The sequence below is a fragment of the Asterias rubens genome, chromosome 21 (genome assembly GCF_902459465.1).
Source record: "Asterias rubens chromosome 21, eAstRub1.3, whole genome shotgun sequence".
In the NCBI taxonomy this organism is placed as follows: domain Eukaryota; kingdom Metazoa; phylum Echinodermata; class Asteroidea; order Forcipulatida; family Asteriidae; genus Asterias; species Asterias rubens.
Genome location: NC_047082.1, coordinates 5053937 through 5080103, shown reverse-complemented (window position 1 = coordinate 5080103; position 26167 = coordinate 5053937). Strand labels below are relative to the sequence as shown.

At 38.0% G+C, this 26167-nt stretch overlaps 1 protein-coding gene across 1 annotated transcript in view; it reads left to right on the top strand.

Moving 5' to 3' along the window:
- Window positions 1–6995: 6995 nt before the first annotated feature.
- Window positions 6996–26167, top strand: part of LOC117304766 (receptor-type tyrosine-protein phosphatase T-like) — a 38873-nt gene continuing 19701 nt past the window's right edge. Inside the window, exons 1-18 of the mRNA XM_033789373.1 lie at window positions 6996–7089; window positions 8871–9017; window positions 10189–10419; window positions 11082–11213; window positions 12221–12370; window positions 14038–14172; window positions 14381–14518; window positions 14960–15013; window positions 15931–16248; window positions 17075–17190; window positions 17756–17963; window positions 18213–18315; window positions 19375–19621; window positions 21481–21520; window positions 22842–22938; window positions 23830–23888; window positions 24837–25288; window positions 25555–26139. Coding sequence (XP_033645264.1) covers window positions 6996–7089; window positions 8871–9017; window positions 10189–10419; window positions 11082–11213; window positions 12221–12370; window positions 14038–14172; window positions 14381–14518; window positions 14960–15013; window positions 15931–16248; window positions 17075–17190; window positions 17756–17963; window positions 18213–18315; window positions 19375–19621; window positions 21481–21520; window positions 22842–22938; window positions 23830–23888; window positions 24837–25288; window positions 25555–26139 — 3306 coding nt within the window. The remainder of the gene's footprint in view (window positions 7090–8870; window positions 9018–10188; window positions 10420–11081; window positions 11214–12220; window positions 12371–14037; window positions 14173–14380; window positions 14519–14959; window positions 15014–15930; window positions 16249–17074; window positions 17191–17755; window positions 17964–18212; window positions 18316–19374; window positions 19622–21480; window positions 21521–22841; window positions 22939–23829; window positions 23889–24836; window positions 25289–25554; window positions 26140–26167) is intronic.

Genomic DNA, 26167 nt, shown 5'->3' with positions numbered 1-26167 from the left:
CATTTTGTGGAGTCAAAATTTTGACTCCATAAAATGGCCGACCCATAGCAAATGATACCACTTGAGCCCAATACAAACAACTTCCGATGGGGTCTTCTTGTCATAATTATATTAATTTTCCCATGTAAATTTAAAAAAAACTTTGGTAAATCTACTGATCGCTGGTCAGGTTTTGCTCCTGTCTTTTCGATTGTTTCTGTCATGCCCTAGTTCTTATGGACTTTTTCCGGAGTTTGGGTCCATAATGTACCGAGAAGGCTCTGTCAGCAAAAGTGACGTGGCTTGCTCTTTTGCGCAACTATGTACGGTAAACATAATAATAATAATAATAATAATGTTAATAATAATAATAACCGTATTTATAACGCGCCTTTCGCCAAAGGATACAAAGCGCCAGGTATTATTACTGCAAGGAGTGGGGCGAATTTTGAGATATAAGACCTAATCCTTAAGCACCATGTAATGGTTTAGAAGGTGCTATGGCGCAATATGCTGCCAATCCAGCCAGGAACACCGGGGCGAACCCCTTCTCTTTTCGATAAGTGCACTGGGTTCTTTTACATGCGTTTACACAACACAAGGGACCAACGGCTTAGACCAACATGACAACGGCTTAGACCACATGTGACCAACCTGACCTATCGCATGTCTCTCCGTTTCAGCACCAACTTGCAGCGTGTCATTATAGTTAATTAGGTGATTCTGAAAGAGGATGACATGCTCGATCGAGTGATTTTCATTTCGTTGAATTTTGAAATGATGCGTGTTTTCAAAAATTGGGTCAAAGGTCACGACAACATTATTAAATATCACAGTGACTAGTACAACAATCGCATAAAGTTGTAAATTTTGATGAAGAGCCCAACTGTTTCTTAGTGGATTCTGATAGAGGAAGACATGCTCTATCAAGTGATTTTTATTTCGTTGATTTTTGAATGATACATTATTTCAAAAACTGGGTCAAAGGTGACAATAACCCAATAAAGATTACAGTGACCTACATTTCAGAAAATTTATTGTTGACAAAAGAATTGATTCTAGCATGCAATTCTCATCATTTTGATACCAAATTTGCATATATGTGATAAAAATTGACATGGTTATGACATATTTTTACCAAAATGGTGATATTTTACCCTAAAAATGTCAGATTTTATTGGTTTCTGCCCTGACCACATCGTAAGTCGGATCGGGCTAAAAATGTGTGTGCATTCATTGCTGATAAGGACCTACAAGCACAGCAATTTTTATCAAAATCGGAAGACATGAGGTAAAAAAGTGTGTTGGTCTGACATGAAATGACCCATGACAGTAAACACAAGCAGAAATAGGCTCGTTTATGCCACTTATTCACTCAATCTATCGTTTCTTCATTCATGAAATAAAATATTGTCCATGTGGTTACTGTTTATAAAAACAAATGTTTATAAACAACGTTCACAACATAATTATTGTTTTATTGTAGAGTTGAATAATAGGCACAGTCAAACCCTAAAACATTTCCTAGGCGGTTTCAGATTCAAAAAGGTGATAACACCCTTATTAAAAAAAAAACAAGCTATAACTGTGTACAACATACTTTCCATGGTTTTAAAATTCCCCTTTCTGTAGACTTTGTTTCTCAATCAGTGAGCTTTGACTTTGAGAATTGATTATTGAAGACCGATTATCACGCTATTCTCTATTATCGGATTTGGTTTAGTCACGTGCCGCGGATGAACTTTTGAATAATGATGAAATCTGATCGATACAATGATGACCTTTAATACAAACAAATTCCGCAGGCACTTTTGGTGAACTGCGATTATATCATTTTTCCACAGTGTGTTCCGCTTTGTCAGTTCCTAGTGTTTCACAGTGTGTGTATATATAGTTCCATGTTTTCATCGGATGTTTCACACAAAACACAATTGAAATGATTAATATGGACCAGTAGGTATAGTAAAAGTTCAGTCAAGGGACTATAGAATTTCATCATTGTGTTTAAACCCAACATTGCATTTCCTTCTTTTGATATTGGTGGATGCTTTTGTGAGGGCAGCAGGTAAGTCAAATTTACCTTTTATTTGAGGGATATCTTTTTTCGAAAGTAAGATTGGCCTTGGCCTTAAACGAATTCCACACAATTGCTAAGATTGTTTGCATGATCAATAAAATGAATTACAAGTCGTTCTGCTCACTAATAAATATTTCTATCATTTATCGTGACTTTAAAGTTGATGTTGAATTTAGGTTTGATGAAAAGATGGGCTCACCTCACAAAGGTTGTCTACGATCTCATTCATAGAGTACAGTCTTATGAAAGCCGCCTCTTAGTTCATATTTTTTGTTGTACCATTAAAGGCAGTGGACACTATTGGTAATTACTCAAAATAATTATTAGCATAAAACCATAGATTGGTAACGAGTAATATGGAGCTATTGATAATTAGTATAAAACATTGTGAGAAACGGCTTCCTCTGAAGTAACGTAGTTTTTAAGAAAAGCAATTTTCCACGAATTTGATTTCGAGACCTCAGATTTAGAATTTGATTTCTCGAAATCAAGCATCTGAAAGCACATCGTGTGACAAGGGTGTCTTTTATTTCATTATTATCGAGCCAATTGAGCTCAAATTTTCACACATAGTGAGAAGAATGGTCTTTGACAATTACCAATAGTGTCCAGTGTCTTTAAGAGTCAGTTCAGGTAAATAATTGACATAGTTGCTCACGGTCAAAATATGATTTTTTTTTATACTTTGTTGGTGGAAGGGTCTTGGGGTGCAAGTAAACAAAATTGCATTTTCAATTCCATGTAAAGCCCGTTGCCATGGTTACGGCTCATTTTGTTTTTTGGCCATTTTATCACTACAAAGTATCATCCTTGGCCTTCCTTGAGAAAAAAAATTATTGCTTTAAATATGCTATTTTTGCATCATGCATTACAGTATGTTTTTAGAACTTGCAAAATCGACATTTTTACCCTATTTTTGGACCCCAAAATGTCAACTTGCCAGGGGTCTCAGAAAATTTTCCTTTCGGCTGTGATTAGGGCCAACATTGGTCTTTCCATATCTGGTGTCAAAAACTTGGGCAATTGTATCCTGTTGTGACAGTATTGCCTCAAAACTAGACTTTTTTCCCAAAAACGTGAAAAATGCCTTTTTAAGGGTCTTTTCACATAATATCGACATACGTGTCCATGATAAAAAAAAAAGAATATTTTTCTTATACTTAATATTTTACTTTGTGGATGGTAGGAACTTGGGGTCCAAATAAACAACATTTACATTTCAAATCATAATATAACACGTTGCCATGGTAACAGTTCGTTTGTGTTTAGGCCACTTTAGGCCGATTTTGGGGTCTGAAAAACTGTTTTTTTAGTTAATATTTACAACTCCACCCCACCAAAAAACAAAAATATTTCATAAAACCTTGTCCAACACTACAAAGTATCATCCTTGGCTTTACTTGAGACAAAAAAAATATTGCTATAAATTTCACCCTTGTGCTATTTTTAGAACGTGCATTAGAGTATGTTTTTAGAACTTGCAAAATCAACATTTTTACCATATTTTTTGCCCTCAAAATTTCATTTTTTTCAGGGGTCTCAGAATATTTTCCTTTCGATTTTGATCAGGGCCAAAATTTGTCTTTTTATTTCTGGTAAGAAAAACTTGGGCAAGTGTATCCTGATGTTAACAGTACTGTCTCAAATAATAGACTTTTTTCCCCAAACAGAAAACAAATGCATTTTGAATTGTTTTTTCTTCATATTGAATTTCTAACATTAAAAAGTAATAATTCTATGAATCTTGCATCTTTTCCTAAGCACTAGTAGATTACCCAACATTGATCAGGAACTGTTGATGACCTTAATTTTAGAATTTGCCCGGCCCAGCCCCAATCATATTTCTTGACATTGCATAAAACAATGTTTTGTGAATAGCGCCTCTTTTTTGAAAGTGTTCCCTTTCGGTTGTTATTGGTATTTTCATGTCTTCTGGGTAGAAACACTGTGTTTATTGTATCCTGTTGTGACTGATCATGCCTTAAGTATAGTAATTTTTCCAAAAACAATGCATGCTTGTTAAAAATCTGGCACTGTTTCCATGCCCTTTGAGTAATGAATACAAAGTTTTTATTTAAACATAATGGTATCCAACCAAACCATAACCAATGTTTTGCCACTGAGAGTTTTTGATTTGGCTACTTTACCTATTGTACAGGTAAGATTCCCATTGCAAGTAGAGTACGATGAGCATTCTTTACAAGTTGTCTTTAATACAGGGCCTACTCTCCTTGGTCCCTGCCTGCTACCAAATGTAAAACTTTTCACAGAGATAGAGATTATAAACAATGTAGTTTCTGTGCTTGAGGCAGATGGTTTAGAGCATCCAATCATGTCCAACACAATAGTGGGAAATTAAAAAGCCCGCTTAAAAGAGTTGGAAAAGTTTGCCAAGATGTTATTAAAAACAATGATACTAACGATTTGCAAGATGAGCGTAAGAGATCATTTAAAAGGAACACGTTGCCTGGGATCGGTCAAGTTGGTCTTTGAAATGCGTTTGTAACCGTTTGTTATAAAATGCATGGTTAGAAAGATGTTTTTGAGTGATACTTGTGTGGATCATTATATTCTACTTTTAAAATATTTTTCTAATTACATGCATTTTGTAATAAAACGTTTACAAACGCTTTTCAAAGACCAACTCGACCGATCCAGGCAACGTGTTCCTTTAATGAAACAACACTGAAAGAAGTTGTAAATACTTGCACCTGCTCAACATAAATAAGTAAGATGCAATTGCAGTGACAAAAGTTTATTCAGGCTAGTTTGATTATTTTTTCCATTCACTATCTTACTAATTCATAATTATTATATATGTCTCTGAGAACGATCAACAAAAAACATTGTCAAACATTACCTGCTGAATTGTTTATCACGTTTAATAAACCAGCTCTTTTAATGTTTGCAACAGTACAATTGAAAGGAACCCCACCATGGATGGGGGAACTGCTTTACAGAAGGCCAAAGCAGATGAATGGCCATTTAGATACGTTGGATACAGTACTTGCCCACTTTTAGAGCATCTTTGTTCTGATAGGGATGAAAATGTTTAGTTTGGTAGCGGGCAGGGGACCCAGAAGACTGATAAAAGGCCATGTATAGACAAGAATAGTAAAGAATGCTCATCGCACTACTTCTCTTCTTGCAATGTGAATCATACCTGTACAACTAGGTAAAGTAGTCATTACAAAACAAGAACTCTCAGTGGCAAAGCATGGTTATAAACTTTGTATTTGTTAATACTTAAAGAGCATGGAAACAGTGCCATATTTTTTTTTAAAGCATGCTCATTTTTGTTTTTTATCAATTCAAACTAAGGGATAACTTCAAAATGCATTTTTATTGTTTTTGGAAACATTACCATATTTGAGGCAGAAGTATCACAACAGGATACAATAAACCAAAGTGTTTCTCCCCAGCAGACATGCAAACCATAATGATAGCCCAATCACAACCAAAAGGGAAATATTCTGAGAACCAATAAAATATTAAGACAGTACAAAATTTCTTGATGTGCAAGGGGAATTAAAAAATGTGACTTTCAAAAAAGAGGCGCTGTTCACAAAACTTTTTTTTTATTTTTTATGCAATGTCAAGAATTATGATTGGGCCGGGGCCGGGGTGGGGCCGGGACGGGGCAAATTCTAAGATTTAGGTCATCAACAAGTCCTATTCAATGTTTGGTAATGCACTAAGCCTACAGAGTGCTTATGAAAAGCTGCCAGATTTATGGAATTATGACTAACTTCTTAATGTTATAAATTCAAAATGAAGCAAATTTTGGCCCTGATCAAAATCGAAAGGAAAATATTCTGAGACCCCTGAAAAAAAACAATTTTGAGGCAAAAAAAAGGGTAAAATGTTGATTTTGCAAATTCTAAAAACATACTCTAATGCTCGTTCTAAAATTAGCACAAGGGTGAAATTTATAGCAATACTTTTTGTCTCAAGTAAAGCTAAGGATGATAATTTGTAGTGATGGAAAAGGTTTTATGAAATATTTTTTTGGTTTTTGGTTGGGTGGAGTTGTAAACTAAAAACACAGTTTTTCAGACCCCAAAATCGGCCTAAAGTGGCCTAAACACAAATGAACTGTTACAATGGCAACGTGTTATATTATGATTTGAAATGTAAATGTTGTTTATTTGGACCCCAAGTCCCTACCATCCACAAAGTATAAAAAAATATTCTTTTTTTTCTACCGTGGACACGTATGTCGATATTATGTGAAAAGACCCTTAAAAAAGTCATTTATCACGTTTTGGGGAAAAAAGTCTAGTTTTGAGGCAGTACTGTCACAACAGGATACAATTGCCCAAGTTTGTGACACCAGATATGAAAAGACCAATGTTGGCCCTAATCTCAGTCGAAAGGAAAATTTTCTGAGACAAAAAGTTGACATTTTGGGGTCCAAAAATAGGGTAAAAATGTCGATTTTGCAAGTTCTAAAAACATACTGTAATGCATGATGCAAAAATAGCACAAGGGTGATATTTAAAGTAAAAATTTTTTTCTCAAGGAAGGCCAAGGATGATACTTTGTAGTGATATAAAAGGTTTTTTGAAATAATTTTGCATTTTGGTGGGATGGAGTTGTAAATATGAGCTAAAAAACAGTTTTTCAGACCCCAAAATCGGCCTAAAATTGCCAAAAAACAAAATGAGCCGTAACCATGGCAACGGGCTATATATAGAATTGAAAATGCAATTTTGTTTACTTGCACCCCAAGGCCCTTCCACCCACAGAATACTAAAAAAATTCATTTTTTGACCGTGAGCAACTATGTCAATTATTTACCTGAACTGACTCTTAAGTGGCTCTCTTCGGATCTGCCGGTCGAGAGAATTTTGGATATGACCACACGACGTTTTGTTCACATATGGATTAATGCAGTTTTCCATTATAAGAAATACAACTTAAAGCTGTCCAAACTACGATGAATGGACGCGGTCTGAAAGACGGTCCGGCTGTGTCTGGATGTGCTTTACTTGGTCTGCTGGTCCTTCTAGTTCTACCACATCATTCACTAGGTAAGACAATTGTTTAAGGCCAGAAATGTTTTCGCTGTCTTTTGTCTCTCACTGTGTTTGTTTTATTGCTTGAAAGTTCAAAATATCAAATCTAACCAGGGTGACATCCAAGATTATAATACAGCCTGGGAAGCGGCAGTACTCGAGTCACCTCTTTAGGAATAGGAGCTTGGGGATAATCGCTTTTAATTTCCATTATTTAGCTTCAAACCACAAGGGAAATGCACTTAAATGCGGGACTTGAATCCCTATTATACCGAACACCAGCTCCACAAACTACAACTTTTACAAAATGCTGCCGCTCGTGTTTTAACAAAATCTAAAAAAAACATGATCATATTACATCTTTATTGCAGGAACTTCACTGGCTACACATTCGACAACGAATTCAATTCAAAATTCTACTTATTGCATTTAAATCTCAGTTTGGCTTGACTCCGTCTTATATTGCAAAACTCCTTGTACCTTATGCCCCTCTCGCACTCTTCGTTCGTCTGCTGTCCCTTTTAACTATTCCTAGAACTTCCTCATCATATGGCGATCGTTCCTTTTCCGCTTGTGCTCCTAAACTTTGGAACGCTTTACCTAATAATATCAGGTGCTGTAGTTCTCTTCCATTGTTTAAAAACTTGCTTAAAACTCATTTATTTAAATCCTCTTACACTTAGCTCGTTACATGTCTTGACAGTAGATTATCCATTGTATAATTTTGTATTGTGTTCTACATTTCTTTTTTGTTGTATGTATTGTTTTTTTGTTCTGCGCCTCGGAATAGGGTCTTGTACACAAGATAGATGGTGCATTATAAATGCATTATTATTATTACTATTGAATGCAAACTTGAATTTCAAACTTGATAAAGAAGAAACATGTAGATATGATTGTCTATCGGACACAATTTATCACACAACAATTTCAAACAATGAGTAAATGGGGCGGGACATAGATCTAATCCCTATAAAATAATGACTACATCACTAAACATACAACTTGACAAAGCAAACACATTTTCTCCTTTAGGACAAAAAAAAACGGGAAGAAAAATATTAAGATTTAATTTAAAGCAACTTGGTACATAATGCTATTTGTGTCAGGATATTGGTTTGCTAAGCCAGAGCCCCAGTGGCATAAATAAGGCACTTAAAAACAAGGGGGGATCGTGACAAAAACTTAGGGGGCCAAATCTGTCGTGGATGGAGCACGAGAGCGGGGTGCGCGGAGCGTTTGCGGGGATCCGGTCAAGGCCCCGGAAGACTCGTACCGACGGACCATAACCGTCTGTATTTTCGTTAAATAACCAGTCAATCCGCAGCACACACAAAATCCGTGTTCCTTTTATTTGCAAAATATTCATGGGTTTTGGTGCGTGACCTCGGTATGAATATTTAATTAGTCAAAAGGGCTTCTGGAATTCAGTCTTTTTCGGCCTTTTCTGAAAAGTCTGAACAAAATTAATGCACAAGTTAATTGAAACGAAGAGCATATCTGTCGTTTGGTATGAGCGAAATGATGGTGCAACGACTTTCTAATATCGGAAAATTAGTGCATCGCAAAACTGAAGTTTAGCTCTTAAACAAAGCATATACTAAGTGATGCCCACTAACCATAAGTCATTCCTGTTTGACATGACACTTTTCTTTTATGGTCCAAGCATAGCCCTGAAATAACTTCTTTCAATTAAGTATGGCAGAACTTACAATTTCGATTATAAACACATAGTAATTATAACAATAAACAACATGGTTCTCATTTATATCTTGTTTGTTTGTTGCTGAATATAGGAGCAGTTCCTGATTTCACCTGCTTCAATTTAGAGCTTTATGCAAACGATGATACTCCTATATTGCATTTTATTGGTGGCTACAAAAGCGGTAGAGACACCGGTGCAGAAGTCTCCTTTGAGCGTGTTCTAGACACTGGCAGTGGCAGTAATTTACCAACTGAAGGAAGTGCGAGAGATCATTCAGTTCCTTCAGTCAGTGCTAGACTTTATGGCGTGCCGGACACACTTGGGGCGAAACGATTCGGTGCTTACAACTGTATTTTCAGCTCACAAGAAACTGTAAAGATAACGACAATTCTTTTGCGTGGAAATGGTAAGGAACGCAAGGAACGTGTTCTTTAAACACGAAATGTGTTTTCATCTCCGAAATGGAGTCGATGGTAAAAGTTTGAAATTACTGATGTCCCGTTAAACTGATTCAATTGTCCCACTAAAAGGTACATGGTGTGGGTTTCTGTTGTGTATAATAGTTCACGATTTTTGAAAATACTTCTTATAAAGGCTTGTTTTATATAACCCACTTTTACGACAAAGCCTTTTTGTTTTCCATTAAAAATTTAAAAAGAAAATAAAAAATAAAAAATACAAAAAACAGATGTTGATTTAAACAAATGTTTTCTACGTAATCATGTATCTCCAGCCTCATCCACCTGACTATACGAGTGCTGGAGAGGATGTAACATTGGCAATGACACAGTTATATAACGGTCTATCAACTGAGCTTATTATTGATTGTAGGTGATGTATCTCCAGCCTAACCCACCTTGACTACGAGTGCTGGAGAGGATGTAACATTGGCAATGACATAGTTATATAACGGTCTATCAACTGAGCTTATTATTGATTGTAGGTGATGTATCTCCAGCCTCATCCACCTTGACTACGAGTGCTGGAGAGGATGTAACATTGGCAATGACATAGTTATATAACGGTCTATCAACTGAGCTTATTATTGATTGTAGGTGATGTATCTCCAGCCTCATCCACTTTGACTACGAGTGCTGGAGAGGATGTAACATTGGCAATGACATAGTTATATAACGGTCTATCAACTGAGCTTATTATTGATTGTAGGTGATGTATCTCAAGCCTCATCCACTTTGACTACGAGTGCTGGACAGGATGTAACATTGACATGACACAGTTATATAACGGTCTATAACTGAGCCTATTATTGATTGTAGGTGATGTATCTCCAGCCTCATCCCCCTTGACTACGAGTGCTGGAGAGGATGTAACATTGACAATGACACAGTTATATAACGGTCTATAACTGAGCCTATTATTGATTGTAGGTGATGTATCTCCAGCCTCATCCACCTTGACTACGAGTGCTGGAGAGGATGTAACATTGACAATGACACAGCATTACGGATTACTGTCTGAGCTTCGATGGAGACACAATGGTGATGACGTCACTGCATGGAATGGCCAATCAAGCATCAGTATCCTTAATGTTCAACTCCATCATGCTGGTATCTATGAATGCTTCATAAATGGCAGACATCATCTACAGAACCATGCACTTATGAAACTTCTTGTGAGACGTAAGTTTCCAAAGACTTCTTTCTCTTAGTTGTCTTGACTAGTCAATTAGACTGTTGATATTCATATGAAAATAAAAATAGTAATAATAAACTACAACCTTTATAATGAACACTTTACTGAAAACAGGTCATGTTTCAAAAACGGGTATTGTACTTTTGGAATACAATCGTCTTTACCACCTCATCACTAATTATTTTATGATAAGAACTTGCCGACAGAAGTTCAGATCCCATTATACTTGTTTTTGAATATTTCAACTTTGAAGCTTTAAAACTTCTTAGATCAGCTTCTTCTACTGCCACAAAATGTAACTAATAACATATGCACCCACACTTCATAATTAAAGCTTACAACTCCTAATCATCATGATGGCCATTGCCCATTTTAAAGATTCATATTATGCAATCCATTTTTAGTTGACATGAACAAACAATAAAACAGACAAGTTTAATACATTTCTTTTTCAGAGTGTTCTCCCAATAAATGGGGTCCATCGTGTAATAATGACTGTCCATATGCACCCACACTTCATAATCAAAGCTTACAACTCCTAATCATCATGATGGTCATTGCCCATTTTAAAGATTCATATTATGCAATCCATTTTTAGTTGACATGAATAAACAATAAAACAGACAAGTTTTATTCATTTCTTTTTCAGAGTGTTCTCCCAATAAATGGGGTCCATCATGTAATAATGACTGTCCATTCTGCTACAATGGCGGTCAGTGTGACGATAAGACTGGTGATTGTATCTGCGCTCCAGGATTTAGCGGTGTCCGTTGTCGATCTGGTAAGTCACAAACGTAAACACAATTCTGAACCACAGTTTAAAGTCACCTGGAAGTGGTAAATGTCAAAATAAAGCTTTTGTCACTAATATATGTGTTTTGATGAGTGGAATGAGAATAAACAGTTAACTAAGGTTCTAAAAAAATAGTTCTTATCTTTTTTACAAATTTATGAGTAGGCCCCCACCCATGAGGGCGCTGTCCGTGGCGTCAATCGAGGCGCGATATTTGAAGGAAAAATACTGCACAGAGCTGAACATGTTTGGGGCTACATTAAGGTCCGGGGTACATTTAGGTACATGTTCGGGGCTACATTTAGGTCAGGCTACATTTAGGGCTTGAGCTATATTTAGATGCCGCACCGACGTCGGACCGGACCACTAGGCACTATTGCTCTTGTGAGTCTGACCAGCCATGCAGACTGACCCCCATCTTTAGTTGTTTTGCTGCATCCAGCAGCAATACACTTGGTCGGCATTGCCGGAAAAATGCAAGAAAACATTTTTTTTCGAAAAGTTCCAGCTCACGACTTGGACTTGCATGTACTTTGCACATGTGTTTACTGTACGCATCAAGTCAAAGTCTGCATCGATTGACGGCACAAAAGGGGTAGGCGGAGTCAACCCCCAAACAACTTTATCTATTTTTTTAACATATAAATAATTGTTTTATTGTTACCAAACATATATACTCTTATGTTTGAAAAAAAAAAAATTAAAATTCCATTTCCAGGTGACTTTAAGATAAACTAATGAACACATTATCATGTGAAGAATTATTTAAGATGACTTGGTGGATGTTTGATTGTCAAGAAGAAGGTTTTTTGTGTGTTATAATTATACAAAGGAATGACATGAACACACACAAACGAAGATGTTGAGGTGGGGCACTACTCTTTTTCCAATCCATCTTTCATCTTATGTCAGTTCTAAGAGTTAGTTTAAAGCTGGCAATAAAAGTATTAAGCCAAATAACAATTGATAATCGATTTATTCTAATATTTCCACAGTGCATAACAACAACTGCTTTGGTCAAGACTGTGGTATCCGATGCACCGTTAACTGGGATAATGGTTGCCTTGGCAATCAACTTTGTCTTCCGGATCCTTTTGGCTGTACGTGCGCTGCTGGCTTCACAGGTCCAAATTGTAAACAACAAGGTATGAAAAAGTTCCTATTGAAAGTCATGGCAAGACAGATCAAATCAATACACAATCTAGTGTTATTAACATGTTTATTTATCCCCACTGTTTTTGGAAAAAGCAACTTTTCTTTTCAGAAAAGTTTCAAAAATAGGCTACTTTACACAATTGCTGGAGAAACAACCTAATAAGTTGGTGTACTTTTTGTTGTTAACAGTCTTTTGATTTATTCCTTTTTGTTTAAGTTAACTAATTTGCCATTTTTTTTCTCCAAAATAGTATTTTGTGCATCATAATATCGAAGATAAACGCACATCGTTTATTGACAATGTATGATTCATCATTGGGGAAAGGGAGTCTGATTGTGGTTCGGGCGGTAATAAAGGAACACGCTGCCTTGGATCGGTCGAGTTGGTCTTTGCAAAGTGTTTGTAACCATTTGTTATAGAATCCATATAACGGATGTGGGGTGGTGGATGTGGTTTTCCTTTCACCTCGTCGACAAACAAGAACGCCATTTATGGGAGTCAAATTCTTGACTCCCATGATTGTATTCTCCTTTTTAAACATTTCTCTAACCATATGCATTTCATAACAAACGGTTACAAACGCTATTCAAAGACCAACTCGACCGATCCAAGGCAACGTGTTCCTTTAAGTATATGGGGTGAGTGTTTGCATAAAACCAGCTAAAATAGGAAGAGATATATCATTCAATCCAGTGCTCCTTAAACCCACCCGAAAGGAAACAAGAAAATGATTTCTTTATTCCTTGTTCCTTAAACCTAGCCAGAGAGGAAGGGATATATTTTTATATCATTCATTGTTCCGTCTTGTGAAATGTTTCGTCTTCTTGTTAATACGACAAAATGTGTGTCATATTGCTCACAAAATGCGGATTAAATTGCTAGCTTAGACAAAAGTTTGATCTATAAAATTCGGAGCACGTTCTTCACAGTTGGGGGTGATTATCGGAAACTGAAAATGTTTCTTTGAAGTCTTAATATAATTTTAGCGGACTATTATGAAAATATGAAGCTGTAAATTAGATGGGGGGAAAAATGCATTTAAAAATGAATTTGTTTATTAAAAATAATGCTTGCAGCAAAAAGTGTTTATTTAACTTGTATGAGAATTATTATGCTGAGAATGGCCTGGGAACCAAATCATGGGTTGAGCTAGGGTAAGGGGAAGACTCAGGACAAACCTTGTTGGTTTCCTCTTTTAAATACTTCCTTTATGGGATATCACCAAACTCACAAGGTCGGATGGCAACTACAAGGTTTATGGCTACACATAACTAGTTAGGGCTATCGACCCAGATAAACTGCCATGGGGGCACGTTGATGCCCCACCTGGGGATGAAGCAGTGAACTTTACCCCCCCCCCCCTACCCCCAACCATTCACAGTTTGAAAGGATGTATGCAAGGATATCATCCACTATATAGGAGGCTGGTTGGTAGGGCAGAATGCACTTCATTTACCCCCGACTTTACCCTCAAGGGGTGATGTCATGACCGGAATTGGAACCCACACTCTGCTCCTGACAACACCGGAGCTTGGGTCCGATGAATACGATCGCTCGGCCACAACAATTGGTATTCATTGATATTCTTTAATATTATTCAATTTCTATTGTGAGTATAAACACCTGCAGCTTCTCTCACTGACTTCTCTCATTTAGGTTGCCCAGATGGTATGTATGGCGCAGGTTGCTCTTTGGAATGTCGCTGTGAAAATTCAGCTTGTAACAGTACAGTTGGTACTTGCACCCCAGGCAGTAATTGCAAATCTGGCTTCACAGGAGTGAATTGCGAGGGTGAGTAGAGATGTCATATTAATGACAGACCTATATATAAAATACTACTTTTTACATGGGTAAAACCAACATGAATATTCGTTATCACAGCTGAAAATTATTTGGAGTAATCCTTCAAGTGCCTTTAAGAATTGGCACTGGTATTAATTCTGGTATTTTCACATCCCGCATTGTTTCTAAACCCACTTTGGGTGATTCCCTCATACAGACTGTTCCAATGGGTGGTTTGGAATTAACTGTGCCATGGAGTGTCATTGTGCTGGTGGTGGAGCTTGTAACAGAGTTTCTGGTGCATGCCAAACTGGTGTACTCTGTGAGAGAGGATTTAGAGGTGAAAACTGCCAAAGTGAGTACACATTTAATTTACACCACTCAATTTCCATTCTTTCTTTCATTTCTGCTGTTGATTTAAGACAATACATTTGTAATTACCAAACGAACTATAATGTAAGCTGACCTTGAAAAAGTACAATTTGAAATAGATGATGTCCTTCCCCGCAGCTGACTTTGATAAGTTTGAAAATTTTGGGGTGACAAAATGCTGACGCTAACGCCTTCAACAAGCTCAACCCCAGTCGCTCAGCTCATCAAAATGTTGTTTCATTTTCTCATTTTTATTACTTTGTTCCTCAATCGAGCAGTTGGCAGGTCACCAAGTCAGTTTTCCGTCATGTTCTAATTGCAACATGCCTTGTGATTTTAATTTCCCAAGGCCGTGAGCCAAGAGAATAACTGAAAATATCAAAAAAAAATAACCAAGATTTTTAAAACAACTTTTGTTTTGCAGACTCTTGTCCGTATGGTCAGATTGGCATTCATCCAAACTGCAGAATGTGTTACGGTAAGAATGGCAAACAACAGTCTTATGTTGTTAAACCTTTAACAAAAACTTTCCAAATTATAATAATAATAATAATAATAATATGAAGCATTTATATAGCGCTCTACGGAGAACAGAGCGCTTTACATGAGACTATGACAACAGAAGAAAAACAAACAAACTAGGATGGGTGGGGAAAAGAAATGTCTTGAGTTCACCAGTTTAGTTACCATTATGCCATCGCAGGAATACTAGAAGGTAAAACATTAAGTCAAAATCATCAAAAGGTAAACAATATTGTATACAAACAATTAACATAATTTTGTTGAATACGTTGCTATCCGAAGTCCTACTGCATTCAGCCACCAGAGAGGTGGGCAAAGACCATTTCCCTTTTTGTTCAAGTTTTTTTGTAACGAAGTGTCTGGGTTCTTTTAGGTGTATTACACAACACACGGACCTACCACTTTACGTCACATCCAGAGGACAATAATGGCACTGCACATGTTTGGTTGTCAAAGAAGTTTCCCGAAAAAAAAACCAAAAAACAACAACTTGGCGGTGATAAAATATAAATTGCAAGGCAGATCTCTAAGTAACCAACTCTAGCTGACACAAAGGACATACATGGTGTTACCGTGTTTCTCAAAAACTACTTCACTTCAGAGGGATCCGTTTCTTATAATGTTTTATACAATCAAAGCTCTCCATTGTTAGTTACCAAGTCAGTTTTTATGCTACCAATTATTTTGAGTAATTACCAAACGTGTTCAATGCCTTTTACAAAACACGTGTCAAGACCGGCAATCAAATCCACACTGTACTGGTCGGAAACGCCATAGCTTGAGTACAGTGTGCTTGACTCATTGGTCAGGACACCACTTGTTACATGACATTGACAATTATGAAAAACTAAATTGTGTAACATTCACCCCCAGTTCCTGTTGCAGTGATCTACCAAGTCAGTTTGAGGGTACTTCCAAGCAGAACCATTACATGGAAAGCTCCTCAAAACAAGTGTCCTGTTATTGACTATGCGGTACAATATCAACTGGTAGAGAGAATTCTTTGCCAAGAGGAGGCTGGGGAGTTTGAAACTCTACACAACACAACAGAGATGCAGTCTTATGTACCACATCCCGATTCATCTTTAGAGGCCAATTCAATCTACAAGGTTCGTGTTCTTGCCAGGAATGAGGCAGGACTTGGGGTAGCTCAGACTGAGGATCATATCGAATTGAGAACACCTGAGAAGGGTGAGTTTGTGATATGGGAACTTTAAGACTTTTATCTGAATTCAGACTTCTTTTTGTCTGCCTAATGAAGATAAAACAATTTTATTTTCTATAAATCATGCTCTTCTTATTGACTTCTCCGATAAGAATTTTATCTGTTCCCAGGAGCTCTCGGAAATCAAAACCCCAAGGGTTAGCAACGCCCTCATTTTAATATTCCTTCGAAAATACTGATCCTCAATAACTTACATGTGGTTTATGAGGACTAATTTGACTTTTGCTGTTTTTTTGGATGAAGAAAATTAAAGGTAAAGTGTAAACTTTGGAGTTTGGAGTAGCAACGACTTTGCGCATGTTTTGGTAAAAGGCATAAGTCCATTATACGCAACTTTCACCGACAATTTAGAAAAACCATGAGGGCAGCAGGTACTGCATGCAAAATGAACAATTTGGAAGCAAGAGCCGGGTTTTTTTTTTCAGTGCCGATATCGCCAGGAAAATCAATGACTAAGGGTAAATGTGGTTCTGAACGGAGTCCAATGGGCCAACTTGTAAACTATCCAAAGTAGCATGACCCTAACAATAGGGTACATCTGCTCTAATTTCTTTTGATGTGAAATCTTTCTGAAGGAAACCAACCGAGTGATCCTTCAAAGTTTGTAGCACTTTGACCTCTACGTCCGACGATATTACTGTAGAGGGAAAATTATGATTTAATGTTCAGGTTTAGATTAAAAGCCTATGATACTTTCTTTCATCGTGACAGATGCAAAATGTTTAAGTTTTAGCAAAAGGATGTAAACAGTTAACCTAATTGCTGATTCTTGTGTTAAAATTACTATTTTAGAGCCTTCGGGATCTCCAACAGATTTCACGAGTACATCAGCAACGAAGCATAGTGTGGCAGTTAAATGGAGTGAAATACCATGTGATCAAAGAAACGGTGTGATAACTAAATACAAAGTGAGTCTTCATAGCATCCGATTCAATCCGATTAATGTATCTTTGTCAATCCAATTATACATAATTTCGAGACTGAATAAAATGATAATTTCTTTGCAACAGTAACTTAAAGGCAGTGGACACTGTTGGTAAATACTCAAAATAATTATAAGCAAAAAACCTTACTTGGTAACGAGTAATGGGGGGAGGTTGATCGTATAAAACATTGTGAGAAACGGCTCCCTTTGAGGTAACGTACTTTTCTGTAGAAAGACGTAATTTTTCACGAATTTGATTTCGAGACCTCAGATTTAGATTTTGAGGTCGATGTACGTGTAAATCCATACGATACATAAACTTACCAATACACACTGACTCTAGGTTGGAGTTCGCCAATTTAAACGGGCTATATGTTGCATCGTCTCTGATCTAAAAGGAATTCAGTATCTCCAACCATTGCAAATACAAAGTCATCATGCCCTGGTGGAATGTTTAGCAAATACACAACCGTAAATTTTGTTTAAAACATAATATGAGCATCTATAATTGTGTTTTTATCGTTTCCAATTTGACAAACAATGTACAGCTCTCATACAGGGTGCTGGCAAAACCTTATGACACCAACTTCAGTCCAAACAGCTCATTTCAATCGGTTGATATAGAACCATCAGATATGCACAGCAACATCAGTGGCTTAGAACCATCCACAAAATATGATTTCCGACTGAAAGGTTTCAACAGTGTTGGTGTTGGAGATAGAGCAACATTAGAGGCATTTACTGAAGTTGAGACAGGTATTGTGGGACATAGAAATCAGATAATAGCTTAGTTGAATTGAGTTTATGAAGTGCTACATTCTTACTTGAGTAATTTAGTTTATTTGAAAGATTTTGTTTTGTAGACGTTTGTGATATAAACTGTCAGTTACTGATCAGTGTACGTCTTCTGGAATTAGAACGTTCCAAAGATTTTGACTTTTAAGATGCTCCTTTACGAGTCTTTAGATACAGAATGTTCCCTGATGTTTTTCTTTGACTTTACAGATCTTCCTGCTCCGACTCGGCTATCCGAAGAAGATATCTCAGATTTGACTTCTTCTACAGTAACTATTGCTTTGAATCTTCCATCCCCATCGAAGTACATTACGTAAGTTGAAGCAATGCTAGGCTTTATAGGTCAATCTTTTTTTTTGTGAAATCTTGGCCTGGGATGATTTCCTTTTTTGATAAAGCCCACCTAAGATCTTAACGCGAGCTTCAGACCACCGGCCTATCAGCACTGAATTTCATTTATATAATAAGCTGACTGGTTACTGTGCACTTTTGCTTAATTTTGTATTAACTTGAAACTGCTTATGTTATTTCGATTTTGCGATTAGTTTATTTAAAGGAACACGTTGCCTTGGATCGGTCGAGTTGGTCCTTGAAAAGCGTATGTAACCGTTTGTTATAGGATGCATATGATTAGACAAATATTTTAAAAGAAGAATATTATGATCCACACAAGTATCTATCGAAATTGCGTGGTTTTCCTTTTACCTTGTCGGCAAACACTGTCGGCCATTTATGGGAGTCAAATTTTTGACTCCCATAAATGGCCGACCGTGTTAGTTCGCACAGTAAAGGGAAAACCACGCAGTTTCGAGGCAAGTATGTGTGGATCACTGTGTTCTACTTTTTAAACATCTTTCTAACCATATGCATTGTATAACACACGGTTACAAACGCTTTTCAAAGACCAACTCGACCGATCCAAGGCAACGTGTTCCTTTAAAGTTGTTAACCAATTCAACTAACTCAAAACATTTCCCCTGAAGGCATCTAGAAGAGCAAAATGAATAGAAGTGGACATACCATTTCTAAACAATTATTATGATTCCTGTATGGAAATTCCAAACTTACAAAGTAACCACCTCAAAGTGGAAAGGTACTTCTTTTAAATTATCTCTTTAATTATGTCTCGCCTAGCCTTCTCAGCAAATTAATTTATGTATTGAATGACAAACATTTCAAATTGTATTTCTTAAAATCAACATATATACACTGCGCCCACATTCACCTTGCCTCGTTCATCTGCATTAATGTATTGTATAGTGAAGCATTATTAGTTATTGCCCCCGTGTGGTATACACAAAGAAATAACCTTTCTCTAGAAAACATAAATTTAAGTTGTTACTCATGAAAATTATGTTTGTGTGTTGTGTAGAGGCATGCAAATTGGTGTATGGCGAGTTCACAGGACAGTCACTAGAAGAGACACCAGGGGAGCAAGGTACCAACGATCCACTGAACCAACTCTCGACTATGTAGCAGCAGAATTACTCAAGAAAGATCTCCCTGCAACATTCACTGTGGGTGATGGAGAAACACTGGGAAATAGTGCAAACAAACCCCTGGAAAGCAACACTCAATATGACATCTATCTGGGATCAGTCAGTAGGATTTCTGAATCAGTAAGCATTTTATATTGTGTCATATTCTTTGTATGTGGCTAACTTCTACCATGCTTGCCAATGCCAATACACAGATGAATTGCTTGACAAAGTTAGCGATAATACCCCGTTCTCACATAAGCCCCTTTCACACTATTAGTTATTTGCCGGGTCGATCTTTCACACTACAAGCATAAGTCTGCTCAGGGGTTTGGTTAAGGGAGTTAACCCCGGGGTAAAACGCCCCCCCCCCCCCCCCCCCACCGAGAAAAAACAGCTAATAAAAAACAAAAAGCGGGTTAACTACCGGCCCAACCTTTGCTACCACATTTCCTGGATTTTGACGGCGATCATACAACGACTTGATACTTGTTTGAGATCGGGCTGATAAGCATGATCTTCGTAAGGTCGCAGTGCTGTGTGAGCAGGGTGTTAATCAGCGCCTGTCGCCACACTACGTGTCCCTGATGTGGTCGTCCTTGGGATCCAGTCAGACTTGGGCACTTGATGGGGTCGCTGAGGGTTAAATGGTCATCTATAAACGAAATTTACCAAATTGTCTAATACTAGGTTTCCAAACCCAAAGCACATCAGAAAATACATTCTTGTTACAACATAATTTCATTACCACTTCATACTCTTTCGTCGATGTTTTTCATCACGTCTAAACTTAAACGTTTTGGAGGAAATTGTCTCCATCATCACTGAAACTGTTAGCACAATTGACTAAATCATCACACTTGAATTATACCATAAAACAGCGAGTTCGTCATCGTAACTTTTGTAAAACTTCGTAGGCGTTTCAACACTTCCAAGCCAATAATACAATTTTTTCAAAACTCATTTAAGTTCTCAACTTTCGTTAACCAAACAACTTACGGTAATTAAATTGGAGAGGGCTGTTTGGCTTCAGGCTGCCGTTGCTGTGGAGATTGGTCAACTGTGGTTGGCCAGCCCAAAACTGATACGGTGGCTGTATCCACTCGCCTGCTGGTTTGGTCGGCAACCCTAACACTCACATGCAACACGTCCTCTCTCTCTCTCTCTCTCTCAAGCTCACATTGCTTTTAACTTCAATTTCAATTCAATTCAATTTAATTCAAGAATACAATTATGTCCATACTCTCATAAAAGAATAACAACAGTTACATGTATTACGGGGTAAAGCAAAACATTTCTTTAAGTAAGAGTAAACATGAATAAATAAATAGAGTCGGGTCGTTTTGGTAAGCATAAGCTTGTAAAAAACAGCCAGACAGACAAGAAAAAGAGGCAACCAGACAGACAGACAGACAGACAGACAGACAGACAGACAGACAGACAGACAGACAGACAGACAGACAAAAGGGACAGATGAACATAATACATGACACAACAAATTTGTAATAGAAGCGACAAGATGGCAGAACAGTTAAAGCTGAAAAAACCTGTACAACACATTTCCACACTCCACATTAACTTTCTTTTATCCAACTGTTTAATGAATAAATACATAGGCATTTGCCAAAGGGGGGGGGGGTCTTAATTACCATGACCATAGTTAAATAAGGGTGGCACGCGAAGTGTGCCTAACATAATTAAACAGGGCGTTTCTTGTGCATTCGACTCGTGTGTCATGACAGAAATGCGGCATTTCGCAAACGTATACAAACCGCAGGTTTGAGGAATGTCAGATCGCGAAAAAGTAACAAAAACACAATTTAAACCAAATTATCAACAATCGACTCTTACATAGTTTCATGGTCAAGATGCATTGCTATTCTTATCATTGTTAAAAATAAATGATTTCATGATATTATGAACCATTAAAACATGGTTCAATCTACTGTAAGTTACAAGGTACAATATAAATTGTGGTTTTATCCCTCTTCATTTTTTAGACTTATGCCGTTGAGTGGAGTGAGCCACTCAGAGTTCAAGGTAATTTACTGCTCTATTACTGACCTTTTATCGTACTACCCAGGCTATTCAAACTGAGGCAGAAAAAAAAGCAATAGTCTGGTGCCTTTAACTGTAATGTGGATAAAAGCTACAATTCTTGGGTTACCACGCAACCACATTGGCACACAATGCATCGCTGTATCATAATATCACTCACATATCGGGTGCATTCGTTTAGCTTCCCTGGGTCGACCCGGGTCCCCGGTGTGATCGAATAGCTTTGACGTCATTCCAGGGGCTAACCCGAGGCAACCCCCATCAGTGCCCTGCTTGTGGAGTGGGTCACTTGGGGGCTGGCCCCAGGTGCATCACGTCACTAAGAGAGCGGTGAGTGGTCGTTCGTTTAGCTCTTGTCAGGGGCTCACCTGAATGAGCACCGCGGGGTAGACCCAGGGAAGCTAATCACACGCCACGACGGAGAGTCGAGTTCTCATTGGTCCATTCATCATCACGTCCCGGGTGTTAACTTTGCTAAATTACCAAGCGTACTCGTGAGGATTCATGCAAGTGGTGAATGCGCATGACAAGAATAGCTCCTCGGTTGCTATTATACTTGTCTTGCGCATTATCATTGTGCGACGTCATCCCCGGGCACTATTCTACTTCCCATGCGCTTTACGACCGTGGTACTGCTTTGTACCCACGCACGAACAGTGCTCTCTTAGAGACATCCAACACATGAACAAACTTATCATGTGCATTTTATTTCACAGTCATACTTTGGTCATGCTCAAGACTCATTTTCCGAAACTGAATATGTATGTAGTATAGTAAAACAAGTATAACATGGTTTATTTCGGGTGACTAGTCGATGAGCTCCCCTCGGTATTGGAATGACTAGATCCCTCGGCTTCTCGCCTCGGGAACTAGTTTGTCACTTTCCAATACCTCGGGGAGCTTATGTCGACTAGTCACCCTCAAACCATGTTATATTTGTATAATAATCCCTCAGTGGATATTGTTTGTCCCATTCATTCAGCTTGCCTACATCAGTTGATTTAGTAATAAGTTTACATTAGTAGTAACATTATTGTCTTAGTTTGTACTAGGCCAATTATAAAATTTAGGTTTTGATTGGACAACTCACAAACTGAGCAGCCAGCTTTTGGTTGAAACTGACCCAGTATCCTAAACTTGTTATTTTTGTCATTGTTATCAAACTTAATATAAAAAACACATTTAATAGATAGGTTTCTCTTGAATGTGGAAGGTGTTGGCTTAACATCAATACAATTGGTTAATAATGATGTTACAATTTTGTTCTAAAACTTGTTCTAAAAATGTATTCTTTGTTTGGCAGTGCCACAAAATGCAAGCACACCAATAGCTGGTGTTGTGGTTCCGGTTATCATGCTTGTTTGGATTTTTATTGTAGCTGTATTGATCTTCAAAATAAGGTAATTTGTATTGTGACAATGGGCCATATTTTTGACCGCGTGAGGGCGCTCTCAATCACTTCCGGGGGTATATTCATTCATACCCAAAACAGTTTTTAAAGATTGGAACACATTATAACCACAGACATCTAATCCATCACAGACAATAAGACTTTTAAAGGAGCCGTTATAATCCACCTCTAAAGCAAATTGAAACTACGGCGCAACAAAAGTGACAGAACGCCTATTAATTTGTGCAGGGCGAATCGCGTGTACCCCCGGAAGTGATCAAAATACTATTTATAGCGCCCTCGCGCGGTCAAAAATAAGGGGCATTGAGCGGGAAAACGCTCAAATCAAAACCATGGGCCAACAAACTTGCTAAAACCTTTTTACTCAGGAGAGGATACCAATAGGAGACTTTTGGGACGCTTGGTGGCAGCAGACTTACCAAGTAAAATCCATTGTTCTCGGTCATGTGGGCACGCTCAGAACTACGTTAACAATGGAAATTTACCTGGTAAGTCTGCTGCCACCTAGCATCCCAAGGTCTCCCATTGAAGATGGCATTTTATGTGAAATGCCTGTCACAAACTTCTGCTGATCAAAGCTAGCCATTATACTATTTGTTTTACTGTAACACGTGTTCTGTGCAGTTCAGCTTGTAACTTCTAATAAGACAAGGGGGTGAAAAACCTTTCCAAAATAATGAATCAACGAACAAACGAAGTGTAATATACCAAAGCATTTAGTTTCTAATCAAGGTTTTAAAAGTTTGATTTATTGTGTAACCTCGAAATACAGTTTTGATCCGACAAAATACTATTTTGTTTTCTCAAAATAATGTCGTTACTTTTCCTTAAGTTTTTCAAGTTGACATTTCTTGATTTTTGTGTACTTTATCTGAAACAGAAGGAATAAAATGCTTAATCGCCGCTCAGTGGATCGTAGGCATTACAACGCTGCAACTGGTAGGGCATATTTTACATTCCTGATACGATTTTTAAAAGTTTGATAGTCGTCATTTTAACATCGCAGCATTTGAATAATGTAGTTTCAGACATTTTAATAAACCATGACAGTCATTCCCCTTTGTCTATCTCAAACAAACAAACGTTTCTATTCACTACTTGATTTTGTCAAATATAATTTGGAAAACTTCAACAAAAATATGTATGACGACTATCAAACGACGACTATCAAACTTTAAAAAATTACATCTATCATCAGTACTAGAGAAACAGACTAATGGTCAAGATTTATTTGTAAAATTTGAAGAAAATAAGGGAACGAACAGTTTTTGTTGATTTACTGAGCCGATGTTTATATAGGCCTTCATTATGACGTTATTCTAAAATGTTCCATCTTTGCAGGAGGAAGAAATGTAAGGACAGATTTTCAAGAAAACAGAATATTATTTTTTTGGATCGAAATCGTATTTTGAGGGAAATAAATTCAACTTTTTAAATTCTTGTTTTGGATCAGTACAAAAAGGCTCCACACATTTGGTTTGTTTATAACTTGGGTTTCCTCCGTTTTGCGAGCTACAGTGCATATTCATTTCAGTAGCATCAAGAAATGAATAATATGAACCATATCAGGGGACAACAGACTAGCACCACGAGGCCCTATGCAGACTTGCTCAAAGCATTTTTCTGTTATGCTTTTTTTACTTTAATAGTCTTGACTGTTTTTGTGAATTTAGTTTGTTGCCAAACAAAAACAGTTATTCACCGTCAGTTGGCGGATGTAGCCAGTTTTACAAAACTTTAAAGTTTGAACCCAATTTTCTCAAAAAGAAAATCTAAGACATGTGTTAGAGCATCTTAAATAAAAAAAGATTGATCAAATAGTACACTATAATGAACAAGATCTGCACCTCATAATTGATGACAACTATTTAATGTGTCTATACGCAGCCGAAGTGCGAGCATACAATGACAAACCTTCTGCAGGACAAGAAAATCCATATGACGACTATGAATTCATGGATGCAACTTCACCAGCCACTGCACCGGCCACTTCATCAGCCACTGCAGCAGCCAGATCACCAGCCACTGTAGCAGCCAATTCACCAGCCACTGCACGAGGTACTGCTCAAGCCACTGTATCAGCCACGGCACCAGTCACGGCACCAGCCACTGCACCAGCCACTGCACCAGCCACGGCACCAACCACTGCACCAGCCACGGCACCAGCCACTTCACGAGGCACTGTACCGCCAACTGCAGCAGCCAAACCGAAGCAGTTTAGCCAGAAGAAGCAATTTACGGCTCCTTTCCCGATTCCGTTATCAGAGTTGAAAGATGATGTCAGCAAGAAGAAGAAGGAAACGTACAAAGAAGGCAATGGGTTTCTGTTTGACTATGAGGTGAGTAACGATAGTAATGGTTCTGTACTTAAATCAGAATGTGAGCTTTTTACCGCAAGTAGACCCCTCAATGGACCTTTAATTATCACCCCAATATTCGCACTTCTTTTAAGACAACTCTCCCCGATTCTCCAGGAAGTTCCCTGTGTATATAAACCAATCTTTTAATGTTCTGATGAACAGATCTAAAATCTTACCGATTTTGTGAACTTTTTCGAAAGTACGTTGATGCAAACTTAAATATCTTCCTGATTGTTGACATTAAGGTACCGAATTCAAACTCTGGTGTTTCTGATGGACAAGAAAATCCATATGACGACTATGAATTCATGGATGCAACTTCACCAGCCACTGCACCGGCCACTTCATCAGCCACTGCAGCTGCCAGATCACCAGCCACTGCAGCAGCCAATTCACCAGCCACTGCACGAGGCACTGCACGACGAGGTACTGCTCAAGCCACTGCATCAGCCACTGCACCAGCCATTGCATCAACCACTGCAAGAGGCACTGCACCAGTCCCTGCACGACGAGGTACTGCATCAGTCACGGCACCAGTCACGGCACCAGCCACGGCACCAGTCACGGCATCAGCCACGGCACCAGTCACGGCACCAGCCACTGCACCAGCCACTGCACCAGCCACGGCACCAACCACTGCACCAGCCACGGCACCAGCCACTTCACGAGGCACTGTACCGCCAACTGCAGCAGCCAAACCGAAGCAGTTTAGCCAGAAGAAGCAATTTACGGCTCCTTTCCCGATTCCGTTATCAGAGTTGAAAGATTATGTCAGCAAGAAGAAGAAGGAAACGTGCAAAGAAGGCAATGGGTTTCTGTTTGACTATGAGGTGAGTAATGATAGTAATGGTTCTGTAC